Source organism: Zasmidium cellare, assembly GCF_010093935.1.
Source record: "Zasmidium cellare ATCC 36951 unplaced genomic scaffold M409scaffold_23, whole genome shotgun sequence".
In the NCBI taxonomy this organism is placed as follows: Eukaryota; Fungi; Ascomycota; class Dothideomycetes; order Mycosphaerellales; family Mycosphaerellaceae; genus Zasmidium; species Zasmidium cellare.
Genome location: NW_022986967.1, coordinates 293,790 through 313,913, shown reverse-complemented (window position 1 = coordinate 313,913; position 20,124 = coordinate 293,790). Strand labels below are relative to the sequence as shown.

The 20,124-nt window shown below is 53.8% G+C and overlaps 11 protein-coding genes across 11 annotated transcripts; 5 read left to right on the top strand and 6 right to left on the bottom strand.

Moving 5' to 3' along the window:
- Positions 1-872: 872 nt before the first annotated feature.
- On the top strand, positions 873-1,853 carry M409DRAFT_67429 (uncharacterized protein; the record flags this gene model as incomplete). The annotated part of the gene is made up of 2 exons (XM_033817396.1): positions 873-989; positions 1,044-1,853. 2 exons carry the CDS (start codon positions 873-875, stop codon positions 1,851-1,853), a joined length of 927 nt encoding a protein of 308 aa, XP_033666042.1.
- A 458-nt stretch (positions 1,854-2,311) lies between these two features.
- M409DRAFT_36966 (uncharacterized protein) lies at positions 2,312-3,337 on the top strand (the record flags this gene model as incomplete). The annotated part of the gene is made up of 3 exons (XM_033810649.1): positions 2,312-2,607; positions 2,660-2,841; positions 2,895-3,337. 3 exons carry the CDS (start codon positions 2,312-2,314, stop codon positions 3,335-3,337), a joined length of 921 nt encoding a protein of 306 aa, XP_033666041.1.
- Positions 3,338-3,404: 67 nt separating this feature from the next.
- On the bottom strand, positions 3,405-4,094 carry M409DRAFT_24540 (uncharacterized protein; the record flags this gene model as incomplete). The annotated part of the gene is made up of 1 exon (XM_033807284.1): positions 3,405-4,094. One exon carries the CDS (start codon positions 4,092-4,094, stop codon positions 3,405-3,407), a length of 690 nt encoding a protein of 229 aa, XP_033666040.1.
- A 1,241-nt stretch (positions 4,095-5,335) lies between these two features.
- On the bottom strand, positions 5,336-6,615 carry M409DRAFT_24539 (uncharacterized protein; the record flags this gene model as incomplete). Its single annotated transcript, XM_033807283.1, has 2 exons — positions 5,336-6,170; positions 6,221-6,615. 2 exons carry the CDS (start codon positions 6,613-6,615, stop codon positions 5,336-5,338), a joined length of 1,230 nt encoding a protein of 409 aa, XP_033666039.1.
- A 336-nt stretch (positions 6,616-6,951) lies between these two features.
- M409DRAFT_56035 (uncharacterized protein) lies at positions 6,952-7,805 on the bottom strand (the record flags this gene model as incomplete). The annotated part of the gene is made up of 4 exons (XM_033813168.1): positions 6,952-7,020; positions 7,070-7,346; positions 7,407-7,610; positions 7,672-7,805. 4 exons carry the CDS (start codon positions 7,803-7,805, stop codon positions 6,952-6,954), a joined length of 684 nt encoding a protein of 227 aa, XP_033666038.1.
- Positions 7,806-8,417: 612 nt separating this feature from the next.
- M409DRAFT_24537 (uncharacterized protein) lies at positions 8,418-9,987 on the top strand (the record flags this gene model as incomplete). Its single annotated transcript, XM_033807282.1, has 2 exons — positions 8,418-9,034; positions 9,090-9,987. 2 exons carry the CDS (start codon positions 8,418-8,420, stop codon positions 9,985-9,987), a joined length of 1,515 nt encoding a protein of 504 aa, XP_033666037.1.
- Positions 9,988-10,040: 53 nt separating this feature from the next.
- On the bottom strand, positions 10,041-10,637 carry M409DRAFT_67426 (uncharacterized protein; the record flags this gene model as incomplete). The annotated part of the gene is made up of 2 exons (XM_033817395.1): positions 10,041-10,377; positions 10,441-10,637. 2 exons carry the CDS (start codon positions 10,635-10,637, stop codon positions 10,041-10,043), a joined length of 534 nt encoding a protein of 177 aa, XP_033666036.1.
- Positions 10,638-11,542: 905 nt separating this feature from the next.
- On the top strand, positions 11,543-12,890 carry M409DRAFT_24535 (uncharacterized protein; the record flags this gene model as incomplete). Its single annotated transcript, XM_033807281.1, has 3 exons — positions 11,543-12,502; positions 12,555-12,743; positions 12,807-12,890. The coding sequence occupies 3 exons, from the start codon at positions 11,543-11,545 to the stop codon at positions 12,888-12,890; spliced, it is 1,233 nt and encodes a 410-aa protein (XP_033666035.1).
- A 213-nt stretch (positions 12,891-13,103) lies between these two features.
- On the bottom strand, positions 13,104-14,213 carry M409DRAFT_24534 (uncharacterized protein; the record flags this gene model as incomplete). The annotated part of the gene is made up of 2 exons (XM_033807280.1): positions 13,104-13,696; positions 13,760-14,213. The coding sequence occupies 2 exons, from the start codon at positions 14,211-14,213 to the stop codon at positions 13,104-13,106; spliced, it is 1,047 nt and encodes a 348-aa protein (XP_033666034.1).
- A 1,167-nt stretch (positions 14,214-15,380) lies between these two features.
- On the top strand, positions 15,381-17,903 carry M409DRAFT_24533 (uncharacterized protein; the record flags this gene model as incomplete). Its single annotated transcript, XM_033807279.1, has 2 exons — positions 15,381-17,820; positions 17,875-17,903. The coding sequence occupies 2 exons, from the start codon at positions 15,381-15,383 to the stop codon at positions 17,901-17,903; spliced, it is 2,469 nt and encodes an 822-aa protein (XP_033666033.1).
- A 458-nt stretch (positions 17,904-18,361) lies between these two features.
- Positions 18,362-19,570, bottom strand: M409DRAFT_67423 (uncharacterized protein; the record flags this gene model as incomplete). The annotated part of the gene is made up of 2 exons (XM_033817394.1): positions 18,362-18,436; positions 18,500-19,570. 2 exons carry the CDS (start codon positions 19,568-19,570, stop codon positions 18,362-18,364), a joined length of 1,146 nt encoding a protein of 381 aa, XP_033666032.1.
- Positions 19,571-20,124: the final 554 nt, after the last annotated feature.

Sequence of the window (20,124 nt, the reverse complement as noted above, 5' to 3'; positions counted from 1 at the left end):
GTACAAGATGCGGTGTAAGTTCGATTCGATTCGGCGCGGTGTTTTGGGGTCCTGGTGTTTGCTGCTCACCCACAGCTGTTGAAGGCTGCAAGTGCTCTCATGATGACGAGAAATCGTTTGTTCGAAGAGTGGGTGAAGGATAAACAATCAGACAAGCAGCATGACTTCGCGATGCCTAGGCATATGCACGATGGTTGGCCAATCGGCTCGATGGTCAGTCGTCATTGACGAATCTCGCGGTAAAAATCAGCACAGTTGGTACCAAAGATACGCCTATATTGCCTTCCAAGTTGGGGCCACCTTCACCTTCAACAGACATCCGTCTTCTGTCGCGCCCGGACATGCTCATCGAACGGAAACGGTTCGACCACAGCATCGCAGCCCCGTGTCGGATTTCGTTCGCCCAGGTACCATGGCCTACTTTCAGAAGACCGTAAGGCTGAACCAAGACCCAGAAGAAGGAAGGTGTGATGGCGAAAATGGAGGACAATTCTACGTCTCCGTTTCGGCACCCTGAGCTCCGTGTATGTCGCACAATTATCGGCACAGGCCACTGGTCTCAGTCAGCCTTCATACAATCACTGTAGGTTCGCAGTTCGAGAGCTGAAGGATGGTGATGCTGCTCCACCTAGAGGATTCCTGGCGCTTGTAGGGTCCAAAGCCAAGCTGAAGGACTACCATACCTGTCCACCACATCCACAACGGCTGACCTAAGCTGCGTTCTGCATTACTCTGCAAGCAGTACTTCATCTAGACGAGTCCGGTTGGGCGGTATTCCGATCTAGCCTCGTCTTTCAACAATAGAATATAAAGAAGAACTCCCCTCACATTACTCTCGGCGACTCAATCCTTTACAAGTCAACAACATCACTATGCCTGCCCAGCTGATTTCTGGCGACGTTCGAGAATTGCCACCGGACGAGCTGAGAGCCGTCTTGAAAGATATTGGCGTCACACGTATTGATACTGCCGCGAGGTACCAGAACGGGGTGAGTTGAAATATAATTGTTCTTCCCACATAAGACTTGTATTGACTTGTGCAGGAATCCGAAAAGATCATCGGTCGGACCAAGCTTTCCCAAGACTTCACAATCGACACCAAGGTTCTGTTCACCGGTCCAGCCGACCCTTGTCTCAACCCAGACGCTATTGAGAAGTCCGTCTCCAACAGTCTTCAAGTTCTCGGAATGGACAGGGTCAATGTACTCTACTGCCACGCTCCTGATTTCAGCACCCCTATTGCCGATCAAGCCAAGGCCTTCAACGACCAATACAAGAAGGGACGATTTACTCATCTAGGAGTCAGTAACTTGAGCGCCGATTATCTTACCGAGTGGATCCAGATCGCCGAAAAGGAAGGATACGTCAAGCCTTCTGTCTACCAGGGTCAGTACAATCTGCTTTGCCGGTCGTTGGAAGAGACACTCTTTCCACTCCTACGCAAACACGGCATCAAGTTTGCGGGATACAGTCCCTTGGCAGGAGGTTTCTTGCTTGGGAATTTCACTGCCGATGGTGTACAAGGCGGCACACGCTTCGCTCTGAACACACCCTACAACAAATGGTACAACCACGCAAGCATGCACGAAGCGATCAAAAAATTGAGAGCCATCTCTGAGAAGACCGGGCTCGACATGGATGAGTTGAGCTTCAGGTGGGAGAGATATCACAGCATCCTCAACGATGAAGATGTGATCATTATGGGCGCGAGCAAACCGGAGCAGATTCGATCGAGCGTCAAGAAAGCAAGCAACGGGCCTCTGGACGATCAAGTTGCGAAGGAATTGAGTGATCTGTGGGGTCCTTGCAGAGACGATGGTATGGCAACGACAGAGTTCAAGAAACCAGAATAATGCGATTAGTGACTGATAGAGGATGGAGTAGTTAGGAATCTGGTTTCCTGTGAATAGCCGACAGGACCTCTCATAGATCCGCTTCACATTTTCATAGCCTGCACGTTAGCTTGATGCAATGCAAGTCACTGTACTCTAATGAGACTCGGATTTTCATGAGCGTTATGCATGTCAAGTGCTCGGGATCGGATTTGGGCCAATTCCTACGCATAACTCAACCCCTGTTAATATCAAAACATAGTCTAGGACATAGCTGCAACAAGTTCGTTCAGACGCTTTGCGAATCCGGTACTCTCATTCAAGTGCACACGCAAGCTTCACAACATGCTAGTCCAGGCGACACTTTCGGCGAGGGCAGAGCTTGCGTCTGCCTACTCGCAGTTCACGGGGTTTCAAGAACGTATAATGAGTCTCGCTTGTTTCTGCCCCAAGAGATGAATGAAAATAACAACACCGCAATGACAGTCACAACCCCCTCCCTTGTCTGGGTCGTGACAGGCTGCAGCTCTGGTTTCGGCAACGAACTCGTCAAATCCATTATCAGTCATGGCGACAAGGCTATTGCAACAGCTCGCAATACCGACTCGATCAAAGATCTGGAGGCCTTGGGGGCAACGACATTGCAGCTGGACGTCTCTTCCTCAGCCGATGAGTTGGTTCAGAGAGTCAAAGAAGCTATTGCAGTCCATGGCCACATCGACGTGATTGTCCACAATGCTGGTGTGACGCAGTTTGGCGCCGTCGAGGATTTGACGTGAGTCCAAACCAAAGCCAGGACACGTTGTATCTTGCTGACCTTCACGCAGTACGGACATGCTGCTCCGACAGTTGCAGACGAACACCTTCGGACCACTGAACCTGACCAAAGCCATCTTGCCACATTTTCGCGAACGTAAGACCGGGCACGTCGTTCTCGTCAGCTCGTCGACGGTGTGGACTGACGGGCCCGGACTAGGGGGCCATATAGCCAGCAAGGCTGCTGCTGACGGTAGGTTTATCGCCATGTGAAGTCTATATGGTGAGCTGACCTATGCTCGAAAGCCCTCTTCTCAACCATGGCTCTCGAAATCCAATCATTCGGTATCAAGACCACCATCCTCCAACCCGGTAGTTTCCGCACAAATATCGCACACCCAGGCCACTTCAACTTCCCACCCTCAACCGCATACAAAGAGACCATGGACTGGATGGAAAAGCATCTTGCTGAGTTGCATGGCACTCAGCAAGGTGATCCAGCTCGGTTTGGTGAAGTCGTCGTCGATCTCGTCAAGGGCCAAGGTTACGCTCAGGACAAGGAGATTCCGATGAAGCTTGTCGTAGGAAGCGATGTGTGCACCTTCAGGAAGACCTGGCTGGAAAGCGAGAAGAAAATGCTCGAAGAGTGGGAGCCTCTCGTTGGCAGTACAAACTTTGGGGCCAAGCCGTACGAGGCGAGAAAGCATGATGAGTCGCTGCCAGAGCCTTGGAAGGAATTGAAGAAATGAAGGTCTGGCTGAGGGTCAAGATAAGTAGAGCATGTGCGAACAGAAGGCTTACTGGTCATGGTCTGGTCTACCGCCAAACCTCTATCTCAACATCGACACTAGCCTCCTCGACCTGACATCTCCATTCTCGATAGCGAGCCATAGGCACGATCGAAATCTTGTGTCCGTTCTCCAGACTCTCCATCCACTCCTTCATCTCCCCTCCAACCTCGTCAACATCGAACACCTCCTCATGCAATGTCCAATCCTCTCCCGAGACCGGGTTCCTCGCCCAGCAAGGGCCCCTTTTCACTTTATCCCCGCTACCCTCCAGCGCCACCACATGTATCTGCTTCGTCCTGCCCACTTCGAACCAACTCCAGCTTTCAGTCCCTTTATTCGTAAACCAACCCTGATCTTTCCCCTTGGCTTTCAGCGTGATCTTCCTCACTCTACCCGTCCAGTCTTTATTCATATCATCTTTCAGGTATCTCAATGGCGTGGTCTCAACATAGGGTATGGCTTTCGTTTCGGGCCCGTAACTCCTTCGCTCGTTGTGACCTTTGACGTTTGCGGTGATGTGTAGACAGTCGTAGTTGGCTTGATGGAGGATCGCTGTGAGAAGTTCCTCTGGGAGTCGGTATTGCGAGGCTCGATGCAGCCAGTGCAGGACTGAGCGTATATCTGACGGGTGTCTTGGGTAGTTTGGAGGAAGCATCGTTGTGGGTGAGGACGAGGACTCGGGTCGGGAGTTGAAGCGGCGGTACTTTCCAAGCATGGTCGTGAATTTGTTTCCACGGCGTAAGATGAACAGTTGAGTTTGAGGATTTGATGTATTGTTACTCCAATGGTTTCGACAACCTTGCTTCGAAGCTCGTGCAGCTTGGTGACGTCATTGAGCAGCCGCTCCTTCCTTGTTGGACTTAGCCTTTGGCTAGCGCCGTTAGTGCGACTGATTGAGTGACACTTGCTTTCTGTAAGAACATCAGCGTGAGGAAGCAACATTACATGGCAACCACACTGAAGATCGTCAATGCAGTTCCCACGACACATTGCAAGATGCAAACCACGATCCATCACAAGAAACAACAACAACCGCTCTGCCGACATACTGTAGAGCGCAGATCCTTCTTGGACATTCCTTCGTACAATGGGACATTTTGAACTCAGAAATTTGGTCATGGCGCTGAACATACTTCCCTCCCAGTTTCGCGAGCTGTCATCAGAGATCTCGACAACAGACAAGCACTCCTCACCGAAAAGATGGAGCACCACGGCATCGCAAGCATCTCATCATTCGCCACATCTCCGACCACCACGTCCCAACTCATGCCAGCACAGCCGTCAAACTCGACGTCCTCCTCATTTTACACACCAACACCAAGCAACACTCCCGACTTCTTCAGCTGGCTCGCAGTCACACTCCTCATCTCCGCAATAATTACCGGCGGCGAGGCCTATCATCGGTTCACAGAGAGGAATAAAGAGACATATTTTCGATGGTTGTTTTGGTGGATAGTGGTCTTGCTGGGCATCGTCTTCTTTCCGATACTCGTTGTGGTGTTTCTGGCAAGATTGTTTTCGGGGCATCATGATGCGTCAAGGATGGCAGCGGATCCGGGTCGAGAAGAGCAGGGTATCGAGATGGAGGTCATGGAGTCGGACGATTCAGACGTTGATGAGTGATAAGCGTTGTTGCACATGATTGAATACGGTTCTCATGGGGCTGCTACTGGCATTGGGTTTGTGTAGGAGTAGTGTCGAGCATATGCATTGTAGCTACACTCGGCCGGAAATCCATATCAGAACTGATCAGCCCTCTTCATGCAACGACACCTTCTCAGCACGATCGGTGCCACCATCCTCCGTCCTACTTTGTTGCGGCCAGACCAGGCTATGCTTGTCCCCTAACAACCTCTCACAACGGTTTCTGATTCGAAGGCTGAGACCCTCCGGTTTGCACAACTTCCAAAAGATTCGACGTGGCTCCTGTCGTACGTGGAGCACAGAAACCTTCGGTTAGGGGAGTGCCCCGGCCGGAGTGACAACTGGCCCAGACTGAGTATGGCATCGCTGGATTCGTGTTGATTGGGGTGTAGCATGTGCTCGGTGCAGAGGGGCACCAGCATGAGTGTACGGTTGTTCAGGCCAGTAGCTGTCCCAATTCTCTCTGAATCCTGAGAAAGTGGATGCTTTGGCCGTCGTTGTGGTGGTGGTGCGATGGCACCAAGTGCATTCAGGCGGAGAAGAAAGGCACACAACGGTGCCATTCAAGTGTCCAGGGGTGCTGCAGACCTCGCTGATATCGGGATTCCAGAGTTCAAGCTGCGTACTGTTGATTGGAATCGAAGCCTTCATGATGATGTCGTCACACGTCTCATTCTCTTGCACCTTGTAAGCTTGGCATTCGCCAGGCGGAAGACAGTAAGATGTACCGACTCGAGGGATCTCATCGAAATCGACGTCTGCGTTGTAGTCGTTGGCGCGTAGCCAGAATGACGAAACGTTGTTGGCGGCTGCGAGAGAGTTATATGTATCGTTCAGGCGGACCTTGCCCCAGCGGGTGCAGTTGTCGGTGAAAGCCGGGGTGGGTGCTGCCAGCCAGGCATCTATCCGACTCCGGTCTGGGTGAGTGACATTCGTAGTTGTTGGGGCGGGAGATGTGACATGATAGCCGGTGGCATTGCAGGTGTCGATGATTTTGCTGAACTCGAGCGCGTTTTCGTTGGAGTATTCCAATGGCGATTTGAGCTTCATATCCATCGTGTCGAGTGCGCACTGAGAGCAGTCAAGAGGGTGGTCTTGCATTCCAGGTGTTCCCTTCAAAGCCGAAGCACAGAGCTCTCCAGAGAATCTAAACTTCACGTTAGAGTCAAATATGACTCGAGATATCCCCTAACTTACCGATCTTTTACGCAGGTTGAGTTGAACGTGTACAAGAGCTTGTCGAATGTCCAAGTGGCGGGTGTTCCTCTTAATTTCTGGCCGTCCCAGATTACGTCCGCTTTGGTGATACATGCTGAGGACGCTGCTTCTTGTGCGTTGATGAGCGATTCGTAGCAGGATGGAGTGCAGATAGACTGGACTTGGTCAAGTGTCAAGTACGTCGGCTCGTGAGTGAATTCCCAGAGCCAGGGCGCGCAGTCGAGTGTGCTGTTCAGAGCGGTGTAGCAGCGTTCAGTTATTCCAGGGTAGTTGACCGGGACAGAAATGCGGTGGAAGTGCTGTGTCGTAACGAAGTCGGGAAAGTACAGGGCAAGCCATGCAACGACCACCAAGAAGATGGCGAGGAGATTCATGTTGTCAAGCGGCCAAGGTGATGCGTCAGAGTAGCGGAAGCGCGGTTCGTTGCCTTCGTCTGAATTTAGGGGAGTCGTGACAGTGTGTAAACAGTGACGCCAAGCCGGAAGCCAAGCGAGAACAAATTCACTGAAGCGGGAGGTTTCACATGTTTGTGTTTGCGCACAGACCACCGGGTGACTTGGCTACACACACATGATCTTTGTCCCATACAGATACTTAGATTAATCGATTCTACTTTTATTACACTCTGCTACGAAAGCCTTGCACTCTAGTCGTTCATAATTGCTGGCGGTCTGACGTACACAAGGTGCCATCCGTTTTCCATCAACAGGCTATAGGCTCTGGGCACGAGATTGCGTATAGCGACTTTCGTCCAACCCACGTCTTTTGCGCTTGCAACCCTTGGCAACTGTCAGCAAAACATCGATTCACTTTTGGAATGATACGGACCTCGATATCAGGGTAACCCTCATCACCTGCATTCAGCTTCTCACGCTCCTCGTCGTCTGATTCGTCATCGGGGGTCAACTGCTCTGGCTGCTCTTCGAACATGTCGTCGAGCACCTTGACGAATGCAGTTGGATGGTTCCGATCTTGTGGGCTCGTGGAACCTGGCGCATCGCCGTTCAGGACCGAGTCGATGACCTCTTGATCTGCGTAGATGCAGTTGCCGTATCTTGGGAGGATTGGCCTGCCTCTGACTGCATCGCGCCAGTGTTTGAAGAGTCTTTCGCAACAGTGTCAGCCGGCAGATCAATGTGGGGCGACGGGGGAGAGTGGCTGTTACCCGCGAACTTGCTCCTTTGAGGCCCCGTCAAGCTTTTCCTTGTCGTCCATAATGTCCCAAGCGAAGCGATCCTTGATCTGGCGTCCGGTCTCAGTGCTGTCGAGTCTGGCGTGCGCGTGGGCTATCATTCGCTCGACGAAGTGTTTCCAGGCTTCCTCATCGCCGTAGACGCAGCGGTAGATTGCGAAGCCGAAGTTGCCATCGCTCCAGTGCTGTCAGTCATGCATATCTAGTGTGACAAACGAAGCTTTGGCCTCGAACTCACTGATGATTGGCTAGTTCCACTTCTATGTGGACGCTGTCGTCCACGTTGTAAGGTGGTTCGAGTGCTTTGCAGGGTTTGCGATGTCGAAGTTCTTGCGGGATAAAGGAATTTGGAGACTTCAGCTTGCGTGACATAAGTTGACGGTGCAACGACGCACGGACCAAAAATTCACATGCCAGGGATCGGCGGCGAGTGAATGATCTTTCACTTCACTCCCTGAGCTACTTCGTTACGTGGATTCATGTGCATACACTCATGTAGACGATTGCGAAGCTTAGCAGAGTCGATTCATGCCCCACCACTTTTGTTGGCCCTCTCCCGTTTCACCAACACTCCCAACTCTTTTCAGTCAGCTTCGTCAACATGGAAGACCCTTCACTTACGTTCTTCCAAAGACATGACATCTCCATTCGAAAGGAAATGGTGCCGATGAGCTGCAGTCTGGGGAAGATGTTGCTAATTTCTCAAGCTTGTCTGTCTGCTGTCGATCAGAGCTTAATGACAAGCCAAGAAGAAGCTTGCAGCAGATCTCGCAAACTCAATATTGACCTGCCACATACAGGACACATCTGCAAAGTCAGCTACCTTGAGACTCGTTCCGTATTCGTATGAATACTTATCTTCGCATTTCAGCCTCGCTGATCAATGCAGCTCCAAAACAAGCCATATATTCTTGACCTTGCCAACTTTCAACGTCTTGGAAACTGGTCGTAGCGTTCTCATCTCCGTCTTGCCTTTGACGAGCAATGGGTCAACCAACAGATACCCTCGAGAGCACTCACACAGTCGAAAAACCGGCTACACAAGACATCGAAGCCTCTCGCGACCCGTCAACCTCCCCCAAACACCTCTTCTCCCGCCTCAATGCCCACCTCACCTCCCTCTCCGGCTTCGAAGCCCGCGGCCTCGAACGAGTCCCGCCCTCCTCCCGCCAAAAGACCTCAACCCTGCACATGCTGATGCTCTGGTTCAGCGCCAACCTGACCGTCAACAACCTCTCCGTTCCCATGCTCGGACCCCTCCTCATGGGCCTCGGCTTCACCGACTGCGCCTGGTGCATGACCATTGGAGTCGTGCTGGGCTCCATCTCGACGGCGTATATGAGTACGCGGGGTCCTGTGAGTGGGTGTCGGACGATGGTGGTGCTGAGGTTCTTTATGGGGTACCATGTGGCGAAGCTGTGTAGTTTGTTGAATGTTGTGCTTATGGTTGGGTGGGGCACGATTGATTGTATTTTGGCGGGACAGATGTTGGCGGCGGTTAGTGGGGGGAGCATGAGCGTCGTGGTTGGAGTGGTGATTGTGGCGATCTTGGAGGGTCTGATTGCTGGATTTGGGCTGAAGCTTTTCTATGCTTACGAGAGGTAGGGTCGTGGAAAGTGTGATTCCCTGCCGCTTCGCTGACTTGAACTGGTGCAGATTTGCCTGGCTTCCTCAAGCATTCGCTCTGTTCGTTCTCGTCGGATGTGCTGGACCCAACTTCAACGCCTCGCTAGAATCCACGGTTTCTGGATCTGCTCTTGCAGCCGCAAGGCTGACGTTCGTGACGCTGTGCTTCTACGTCCCGAACTCTTGGGCGGCTGCAGGCGCGGACTTCTACGTCTACTACCCGGAGAACACACCCAAATGGAAGGTCTTCACACTCACGGTAGCTGGGCTTATCCTGGCTTTCATGTTCGTCAATCTTCTCGGGATCGGCCTGGCGTGCGGTGTCATGGCTTCAAGTGCCTGGCAGTATGCATACAACATCTCAGCCGGCGCGCTCATAGTCGAAAGCTTTGCACCGCTCGGGGGCTTTGGCAAATTCTGCTCGGTGGTCCTCGCCCTTGGAGTCATCGCGAACTGCGTCCCAGGATCGTACAGTGCTGCGATCTGCAGCCAGACTCTGGGTCGGTACTTTGCTAAGATTCCTCGATGGGCTTGGGTCGTCTTCCTGGTAATTATACAACTAGTTTTGGGAGTGGCAGGTCGCAACAAGCTCTTCGTCATCCTTCAGAACTTCCTAGCCTTGATGGGGTACTGGCTCATGCCAATGATTGCCATCGTCTTGCAGGAGCACTTGCTCTTCAAAACGACGAAGGAAATCGACTGGACAGTATGGTCGCAGCCAAGAAGGTTGCCTTCTGGTTTTGCTGCTCTGGCTGCTTTCTTGCTTGGATGGACGGGAGCCATCCTCGGGATGTATCAGACCTGGTTCGTTGGACCTCTGGCAAAAGCAGCAGAATCTTCTGATGTTGGCATGTGGATCGGGACGGGTTTCACCTTGGTGGCGTATCCACCTTTGAGGTATACAGAGTTGAAGTTGTGCAGCAGGTAGGTTCTGCTGGATATGTTAGCAACCTATCAAGCTCGGATTTTGAGGATACTTCCTTATTTTTGCGAAGCCATCCCGAGCCGATCAAAGACCTCGTCGTCAACCCTATACAATCGCTCGTCCGGCATCAAGCCAAGTCTGACAAGCTCTTCCACCCCAATCGTAAGATCCTCATCCAACTTCTTCTTCATATCCCTCGCCATCTGCGTAACATCCTCAATACCCTCAATCCACTCCTCAATCCACTGATCCCTCACACCCCCAGGAATCCCAATTTGAATACCCCTATACTCCAACCTCTCAAGTCTCGGTCCCCTCTCAGGATCCCACTGGACAACTACGCTCTCGCCTCTCGCATGCGGAGCGCCAGCAGGACAGGCATTTTTGAGAAGCCTCGCGAAGTGCTCGTGTTTCATGCGGATAGCGAGGATGCGTTATTGATTGCTATCCTTGTACGAGTAGCCGCTTCGGTACATCATCCAGCACCAAGAAGGCTTGATCCATGTTGCTCGGCCGGGGCGGTATAAGGGCGAGGCGGAGAGTTTTTGGCTTTCAATGGCCGATTCGGCGATGGAAGCGTTGTATTCTTGATAGACTGTGATGCACTCGTCGTCGTGGGACGCGCGGATCTCCCGGAAGGCTGGCTTGGCCATTTGTGGTAACTCTTTGGTATGTCTTGCTACGCTGATACTTGAAATGGTGAATAGCGAGGGATGATCATGGTCTGCACTTTAGGATATCAATTCTTCCCTCATGGTGAGTCAACCAGTGCCATCTAGCTGTCGGCGGTGTCAGGATTGTGGCGGAGGCGCAGTAACGGAAGAACAGTCACTGCCTTGTCGTCGAATCTACGATAGCATACCCTCAACACCCATGTACTGTACACCGTATCTCACCCAATCTTTTGAACCGTGTCATCTCCAATTAGGGTCTATCCGCTTTGGATGGGTTGCCAGGAGCGTGGTTGGTCTCAAGAACATCGGTTTTCGAAGACTGGGCGCCGCTGCACACAGTCTTTCGCTTTGTAGAAACACATAGGACCTTGGCCTCTACTGCGGTGGTTGTGAATAGATGTTTAGAGATCGATGAGAGAAGAGCAGGTGTCGTCTATCCATGACCCCTGCCGTCTCATTCTTCTTTCGGATTCGCACCCAGCCACCAACTTGACAGCGGAGCGGCGTGTCTGCCTGCTTCCCTTTCACATCACCGCCAATGTATCCAGCATATCCAAGACCATTGGCTTGCATAAAAAGGAGTCAGAGATGATGCGAGAAACGGAGTCCAAGAGCGGGTTGTACACTTTGTCAGCATCCACGCAGCTATACTCGAAGCAGTAGAAGACCTTGCACGACGGCCTCACTCAGCCGAGGGGCAGGAAGGTGAGCTCCGCCCTTATGATGCAAGTCACGTATGAGAGCTCGAGGCCAGCTCGTCAGTACGCGAACCATCCTCGCGTTTCACAAGAGTAAGCAAGATATGAGAACCTGTCTTGTTCCAATCCATGAACGCTCTCCGTCGGCTCCTCTCCTTTGAGAAACAACTCCTTTCACCATCAACCATGGCAGACTACGGAAAAGTCCCAGCGGGCGTCAAGTTCGACATCAAGCCGTTTAAAGCTCACGTCGAAGATCAAAAGATTCAAGACTTCAAGACTCTTCTCAAGCTCTCGCCAGTCGCTCCACCGGTCTACGAGAACTCAGACAAGTCCGTCGAGAGACGCTATGGAACTCCTCGAGACTGGCTAATCAACGCCAAGGAGAACTGGCTGAACAGCTACGACTGGCGCAAGACCGAAGACCGCATCAATTCATTCCCCAACTTCACCGCGCAGGTCAAGGACGACGTGGGCCATGACTTGACGATCCACTTCATCGCGCTCTTTTCCCAGAAACCAGACGCCACGCCCCTCGCGCTCTACCACGGCTGGCCTGGCTCTTTCCTCGAGTTCCTCCAGATCCTCGACCTGCTCAAGCAGAAGTATTCCCCTCAGGATCTCCCTTACCATGTCATTGTCCCCAGCATCCCCGGATACGCATACTCCTCCGGCCCACCGCTCAACTACGACTACGCCCTCGAGAACGCCTCGGAAGCCCTGAACAACCTCATGCTTGGCCTCGGATTCTCCGGCTATGTCGCTCAAGGAGGCGATCTGGGCTCTTTCATCTCGCGCTACCAAGCTGCGACCAACGATGCCTGCAAGGGAATGCATCTCAATTTCTCGCCTATCCCTCGTCCCCAGAACGCAGACGAACTTCCGATCGAGGACGTGGAGAAGCAAGCCCTCGGTCGTGGACTGTGGTTCCGAGACTACGCCACTGCGTATGCGCAGGAACACGGCACGCGCACGGCGACGATCGGACATGCCTTGAGCGCGAGTCCTCTGGCGCTGCTCTCCTGGATCGGGGAGAAGTTCCTCGAATGGACGGACGAAGACCCGCCCCTCCAAGAAATCCTGGACAGCGTAACACTCTACTGGATGACCGAGACGTTCCCACGATGCATCTACCCCTACCGAGGAGTAAGTCCTATAACCCCCTCCACGGTACGCGTAAAATTGCTGACACAAGGAGTTGTCCGGCGGCGATGAACGACCTCGAATCGCCAGCGCCTCCGGCCGAGGCCGCGAACGACCACACGTCAGCAAGCCTTCGGGATACTCGTTCTTCCCCAAGGAACTGGTGCCTATGCCTAAGAGCTGGGTGGCTCAGAGCTGTAATCTGGTTTCGGCGAAGGTGCATACTAGTGGTGGGCATTTTGCGGTAAGTCGGTACCGTTCAAGGTGTAGGGATGTGAGATGCTGACTGATACTGTGTTTTTTGTAGGCTATGGAGAAGCCGAAGGAGTTGTTGGAGGATGTTGAGGAGTATATCAAGACGGCGTTCAAAGGTCTGGGTGGAAAGCTTTAGTCCTGGATGGGAGAGATGTGTGCTGACGATGAGTGATAGCTTGATATGTTCTCAGGAAGCAATTACACTGCACCGTCCTCATGAGGGGGAAGTCACACGATCATAGCATCTACTTTTCGGTGTATCAATGCTAACGGTGATCTATCACCACCTCCATCCCATAATAGAGAGAAGCGACGATGGAGAGAGAGAAAGGTGAATACCTTCACCTCTCTACCATCCCGTGAAACCCACTCCCGTAATCCGCTCATAGTCCAAAGACCCAGCACCGCCGCGCCGCACAACCTCTCTACTGTCCCTCTCCTCGGGATCAACCCTCACCTCCTTCACCTCCCTCCCAATCCACCCATCCCCATCCTCATCCCCCTTAGCATCAGCCTCAACCCTCAGCGCCGTCTGCTTAGGTCCAAGATTCCCCAACAGCGCATGCTCCAGATTCCACTCCCCCGTCTCACAAAATTCCTCGCCACCCCGCTTCTTCGACCACAGCCACACGTGCGCTTGAATCGCTCGCCGGCGAGGCCGCAGCACTTTCTGCTGAAAGACGTGGCCGGGGCCGGGTTCTTCGACGAGGACTTGGAGTTCGACTTCCAGTTGGAGTTTGCGGCGTTTGGCGTGGGTGCGGTAGTGGTTGTGGATTAGACGGCGGAGATCTTTGCCCAGGCCGAAGATGAGCATGCCTTGGACGTAGTCGTTGGGGTCGTCTGATTGGGTCAGTGCTGGCTGGAGCGATGGGGCGTGGACGTGGGCTTTGTAGCCTGGGAGGAGGGCGGGTGTCATTTGACGCTCGATGTCCCAGGTTGGTACTGAGAAGTTGATTAGATGGTTTTACTGGGGGCGAATGAGTTGTGGTTCAGGATCGAGCATACTTTTATCAAGCAGATTGGCCAGCGAGCCAGGAAGCATGAGCATGTCGTGTAGAAAGGTCGGGGTGTAGGCGTTCGGGTCGAACTTCTCGCCATGTGAGAGAAGCTGCTCCAGAGGTCGATTTCTCAAGGCCCTTTGGTACGCAATAGTGGTGATGGACTTGGCTTCTATTGGCATGTCGACATCCAAGGGATTTGAGACTCTTCGAATTGGGCCTTCCTCATCGGTGCTGGAAGAGGCTGTGTCGCTGGTGAAACTCGTGTTGTAAAGGTTGGTCTCCTTGCGAATGGAACTCTCAACAGCTCTGTGTGATATAATTTGGTAGGTGCCATCGACTCTGGCAGAACTCCTGCTGCATGTTGGATCTTGCTTGCTCTCCCATGGCTGGTGATCATTGTGAACATTTTCGTCTGTCTTTGACGAAACATTCGATCTTTGTACTGCATGCCACTGCATGATTGCTCCTTTGTAGAGCTCTTCGCGCCTGCAACTACTGTTAGAGTACCGGGATGTTTGCCTATTGTGAGGCGAACGTGAGGAGACAACAAGAACATTTTGAAGGAAAGTCAATTTGAAGGGAATGTAGCATGCAGCTGATGTGGGTGGTCAAGATAAGGCCATAGTCGAGGCGGTATCATCAGGCCCATGCCAGCTGACATGGACACGTCGAAGATGCGATGGGAACTTGGGACGTGACCTGCCTTCCAGGAGCCATTGTGGACTTCCTCCTGACTTCGTGCTTGGTGATCGAGGTGATGCTTTGGATAGCAGAGTCTAAGCTCTTGTCCGGGATAAACGCCGATGGTTGCCGTGCATGCAGTGATTGTCGTGCAGTTTTGGTATTAGAGTTGAGAATGGTACAAGCTATTCAAATATATGCCGACGCAAAGCACCTGCCGCCAAATTGAGCCATGCAGCTTCCCTTTCCGTCACATATGAACGAGTGTCAGGGCCAAGAAAGGGATGTTGCGATCAAGTTCAAGCTGGTGACTGCCTATATTACTTCCTATTCCGATTCGCAAAGCGTTGCAGTGTGCAGCCGTATGCGTGAAGCTGCAGTATATGCGAGGCGCGAGAGCAATAATGATGCATAGACTTCAGTACATGGGACCGGAGGCCGAGCATGTGCGAAGATGGACCGGCAGTGGCGATCAGAAAAAGTGAGATATTTACACGTGATGGCAAGATGCAGGTGAATGAAAGGCGACCACCAGCAGGCGGCAACGATGTACGCGGCGGGTGTTTCGATGGGCTTCTGCGGGCGACTGTGGTGGCTGATGATTATTCATTCCTCCGTCGTGCAGGTGAAGAGAAGAGGTGTCCGTTTACCGGATGAGATCATGCCAGCCGCCGGAGTTCAGCCGCCAAGCACGTCCAGCAGCGAGAGCTTCAACTCAGGAACCATCATCATCTGCCACCAACAACACCTTCACTTTCCATCCACCACCTCTTCTAACTCACTCTCCGCCATCAACCTTCCCTCCATCCTACATCTACACCCACCACACCCACCAGCCTCGACAGCTGCACCCGCCATCCTCACTGCACCGCCGCTCACTGCATCCGCCGGAGACTGGTGAGCGCTTGTCCGATAGCATCACACGAGCATCAAACGCCTCCATCATGTCTGCTGAACCAGACCACTCCGCCGGCAAGGGCAAAGTCAAGCTCGACAACGATCCTTCCGGCGGCGAGCACCGCGATGAGGATGCCACCGCCACGGCCATCCTCAAGAAGAAGAAGAAGCCCAACAGCTTGATCGTCACGGACGCCACCACCGATGACAACTCCATTCTCGCACTGTCCAACAACACCATGGAGCAGCTGCAGCTGTTCCGCGGCGACACTGTCCTCGTCAAGGGCAAGAAGAGAAAGGACACCGTACTCATCGTCCTCGCTGATGACGACCTTGATGACGGCTCAGCGCGCATGAACCGCGTGGTGAGACACAATCTCAGAGTCAAGCTGGGCGACGTCGTCACGGTCAACCCATGCCCCGACATCAAATACGCAAAGCGCATCGCAGTCCTGCCCATGGCAGACACCATCGAGGGTCTGACCGGCTCGCTGTTCGATGTTTTCCTCGCACCATACTTCCGCGAAGCCTACCGCCCACTGCGGCAAGGCGATCTCTTCACATGCCGCGCCGCCATGCGGACGGTAGAGTTCAAGGTCGTCGAGATCGACCCACCAGAGTACGGCATCGTGGCACAAGACACTGTCATCCACTGCGAAGGTGAGCCCATTCAGCGAGAAGATGAGGAGGGCAACCTCAACGAGGTCGGCTACGATGACATTGGTGGCTGCCGCAAGCAGATGGCCCAGGTCCGCGAGTTGGTCGAGCTTCCGCTCAGACATCCTCAGCTGTTCAAGTCCATCGGTATCAAGCCGCCGCGTGGTATCCTCATGTATGGTCCACCCGGTACTGGTAAGACGCTGATGGCCCGCGCCGTTGCCAACGAGACCGGTGCTTTCTTCTTCCTCATCAACGGCCCAGAGATCATGTCGAAGATGGCTGGTGAGTCTGAGAGCAATCTGCGAAAGGCCTTCGAGGAGGCGGAGAAGAACAGCCCGGCCATCATCTTCATCGACGAAATTGACTCCATCGCGCCAAAGCGTGAGAAGACCAACGGTGAAGTTGAGCGACGTGTCGTCTCTCAGCTGCTCACCCTCATGGATGGCATGAAGGCCCGTTCCAACGTGGTCGTCATGGCCGCCACCAACCGTCCCAACTCGATCGACCCAGCCCTTCGTCGTTTCGGCCGTTTCGACCGTGAAGTCGACATCGGTATCCCAGACCCCACCGGCCGTCTCGAGATTCTCCAGATCCACACCAAGAACATGAAGCTTGGTGAAGACGTCGACCTCGAATCGATCGCCGCCGAGACCCACGGTTACGTCGGTTCGGATATCGCCTCGCTCTGCTCCGAAGCCGCCATGCAGCAGATTCGTGAGAAGATGGACCTGATCGATTTGGATGAGGATACCATCGACGCTGAGGTGCTCGACAGCCTTGGTGTCACGCAAGAGAACTTCCGATTCGCTCTTGGCGTCAGCAACCCATCTGCTCTCCGCGAGGTTGCCGTCGTCGAGGTGCCCAACGTGCGGTGGGACGACATTGGTGGTCTCGAAGACGTCAAGCGCGAGCTCATCGAGTCCGTGCAGTACCCAGTTGACCACCCAGAGAAGTTCCTCAAGTTCGGTCTTAGCCCGTCCCGAGGTGTGCTCTTCTACGGACCACCAGGTACTGGTAAGACTCTTCTCGCCAAGGCAGTCGCCAACGAGTGCGCTGCCAACTTCATCTCCGTCAAGGGTCCTGAACTGCTCTCCATGTGGTTCGGTGAGTCCGAGAGCAACATTCGAGACATCTTCGACAAGGCTCGTGCTGCTGCTCCTTGCGTTGTCTTCCTCGACGAGTTGGACTCCATTGCCAAGTCTCGTGGCGGTAGTGTCGGCGATGCTGGCGGTGCTTCCGACCGTGTGGTCAACCAGCTCCTGACTGAGATGGACGGCATGACCAGCAAGAAGAACGTCTTCGTCATTGGTGCTACTAACCGACCAGAGCAACTCGACAACGCTCTCTGCCGTCCAGGTCGTCTCGATACCCTTGTGTACGTCCCACTTCCCGACCAGGTCGGCCGTGAGAGCATTCTCAAGGCTCAGCTCCGCAAGACGCCAGTCGCCCCCGACGTCGACCTTTCCTACATCGCCCAGAAGACCCACGGCTTCTCTGGTGCCGACTTGGGCTTCATCACCCAGCGTGCTGTCAAGCTCGCCATCAAGGAGAGCATCGGCATTGCCATCGAGAAGGACAAGGCCCGCGAGGCTCAGGAGGGGGATGACACCAAGATGGAGGAGGATGTTGACGAGGAGGACCCTGTGCCTGAACTCACCAAGAAGCACTTCGAGGAGGCTATGAGCATGGCTCGTCGCTCAGTCACGGATACCGAGATTCGCCGATACGAGGCATTCGCCCAGAGCATGAAGAGCAGCGCTGGCGGCAGTGCTTTCTTCCGCTTCCCAGAGGACGGTACCGATGGTGGCGCCGATCAGCAGCAGAACGGTATGTACAACCATGATGATCTTGAGGGTATGCAGACGCTGACAATTTGAATAGGTGCCGGCGAAGAGGACCTTTACGACTAAGCGAGCCATCTACGCTTGCTCGGAAGGAAGTTGGGAAAGACGTCTCTCGGGGTAATCAGGTGGCTTTGATGTGCTCTTGACAGCACAACGGGGCCCTCAATAAGATTGCATTACGGAGGAGTTTACACGTTTGCGACGAATGATAGAATGTTTCACTAGTTCGCCACGAGGCGATTTGAGAACAATGGCTATGCTTTGACCTGAACATCTTTCTCTTTCCTCTCAACTCATCATCTTTCTCACGTTCTTACCCATCATCGGCAAAAGTACAGCCTGCAAGCATATGTTTAAGCTTATCCGTGAGATCCCTTCATGTGGGATGGATCGAAGGGTCCAGTGACTTGCAGGTGAAATAAATCGCGCATCGCGGTGATCCTGATTGAAGGAAATAGAACTCCACTTCTCTTCTATCTAATCCCGACCTCACCTCACTTCTCTATCCCTTCTATTCAATCTATCTACCTCGCCATCGGACTCCTCTCATCAAAAGCCCCCGGACCCGTATTCCCTCTCCCCCTCTGCGGACTCTGGCCCTGCTGCATCCCAACACCACCAACACCAACACCAACACCAGCAAAAGGATTATTCTGCTGCACCTGCGTCTGAGGGAACATATCGCCTCCCTTCCGCCAATTCTCAATAAGCACCGTCGTCTCCACCCTCAAATCCTCCGCGATGGCATCGACTTTGATATCATTCCGATCGTAACCGAAGGGGTCTTCGAGCTGGGCGCCGATGGCTTCGATGCCGTAGAGCGTGAAGGACACGAAGGCGGTCATGAGGATGCACCACCAGCCCATTTCAGAGACGAGGGCGAAGGGCAGGACGCAGCAGAAGATCGCGAGGACTTGGCGCATGTGGATGAGGTAGGCGACGGGGAGGGGCGTCAGGTGGATGGTCTCCATGCTGCCGTAGGCGGCGACGAGGGTGTTGAGCTGGACGGTGAGTTGCGAGGCTTGCGGGGCGTGGAACCAGCCGCGGTCGTGCGAGCGTTTGATGTAGCCTTCGACCTGCACGGAGAGTTGCAGGAGGAGGCCGAGACCTTGGTCTTCGTGGCCTCGCGTGCCGCGCGGGAGGAGGTCGTCGTATTCGGGCTTGTAGACGGAGACGCTCTCGCGGCGTTGGCGTTCGAGTTCGGCGCGCGGGAGGAGGATGGGGATTGACTGGCCCCATTCGGCGCGGAGGTGGTTTTTGGCGGCGTAGATCAGGGCGAGCAAGGTCCTAACTGTGCGTTCGGTGTCTGCGCGCTCGGCTTCGGTGGGTGGTGGGCCGTGGGGGTTGTAGGAGCAGGCGAGGAAGGAGCGGGTCAGGTTGCGGATGTTGGTCTCGACGGTGGTGAAGAGCTGGTTGCCTTGCCAGAAACGGTCGTAGGAGGTCGAGTTGCGGAAGACGAGCATGAGGCCCACGACGATGGAGAGCGAGGGGAGGGTCGACGAGGGGATGGCTAGGTGTCCGTCGTGGGAGAAGTCGAAGTAGCAGATGAGCGCGGCGAAGAGGGCGTGCAGGATGACCGGCAGCGCGATGTCGACGTGGATGGCACCCTTGATGAACCGGATCACCAGCGGCCACCGGCGAGGTTTCTTGCGAGTGCTGTAGTAGGAGGGAAACGTTGGCGAGCGTTCCGTGAAGGACGGTCGTGCTGTTCTTCGGCCGGTGAGGATGGGCATTGTGATGGTGGCGTCGGTGGTATTCTTCCAAGGACCGGTTCTATTCGCAAGGCGGCCGTCCCAGTCGTGAATCGTAAGTCTGCGTGTTTCTTGTTTCCTTCACAGAACCTCTTTATCTTCCTTCAATGCAGCCGGTACACCGAATCCGCCATATACGTCTTTCCTGCACGACCAACAAGAAAAAAACAGAGAACCGAGTCCGAGTTGCGGTGTACTCCTCAAGGCCAGTCCGATTGAATTTCTTCCTGCTGTATAACCTGTATAACCCGGTTTCAGCGAAAAGCAAGACGACATGCAGGGCCTTTTTCTGCGCTGCTGCAACCCACTCCACCGTCGCCCGGCTGGTCTTGGGGGATGCCAGTGGCGAAACGAAGTTCAAACAAAGTCCGCGGCAGGCGTGAAACACACGCGTTGAAATGGTCACAATCAAAAACATCTGAGACCAGACGCCGAAGATCACGTGAAAGATCGAAACTTAATTCACGTGCAAAATGCTCTTATTACTCCCAAAACGCCACCCACGCCATGCGCCATGCACCGTCCTCTATACGCTC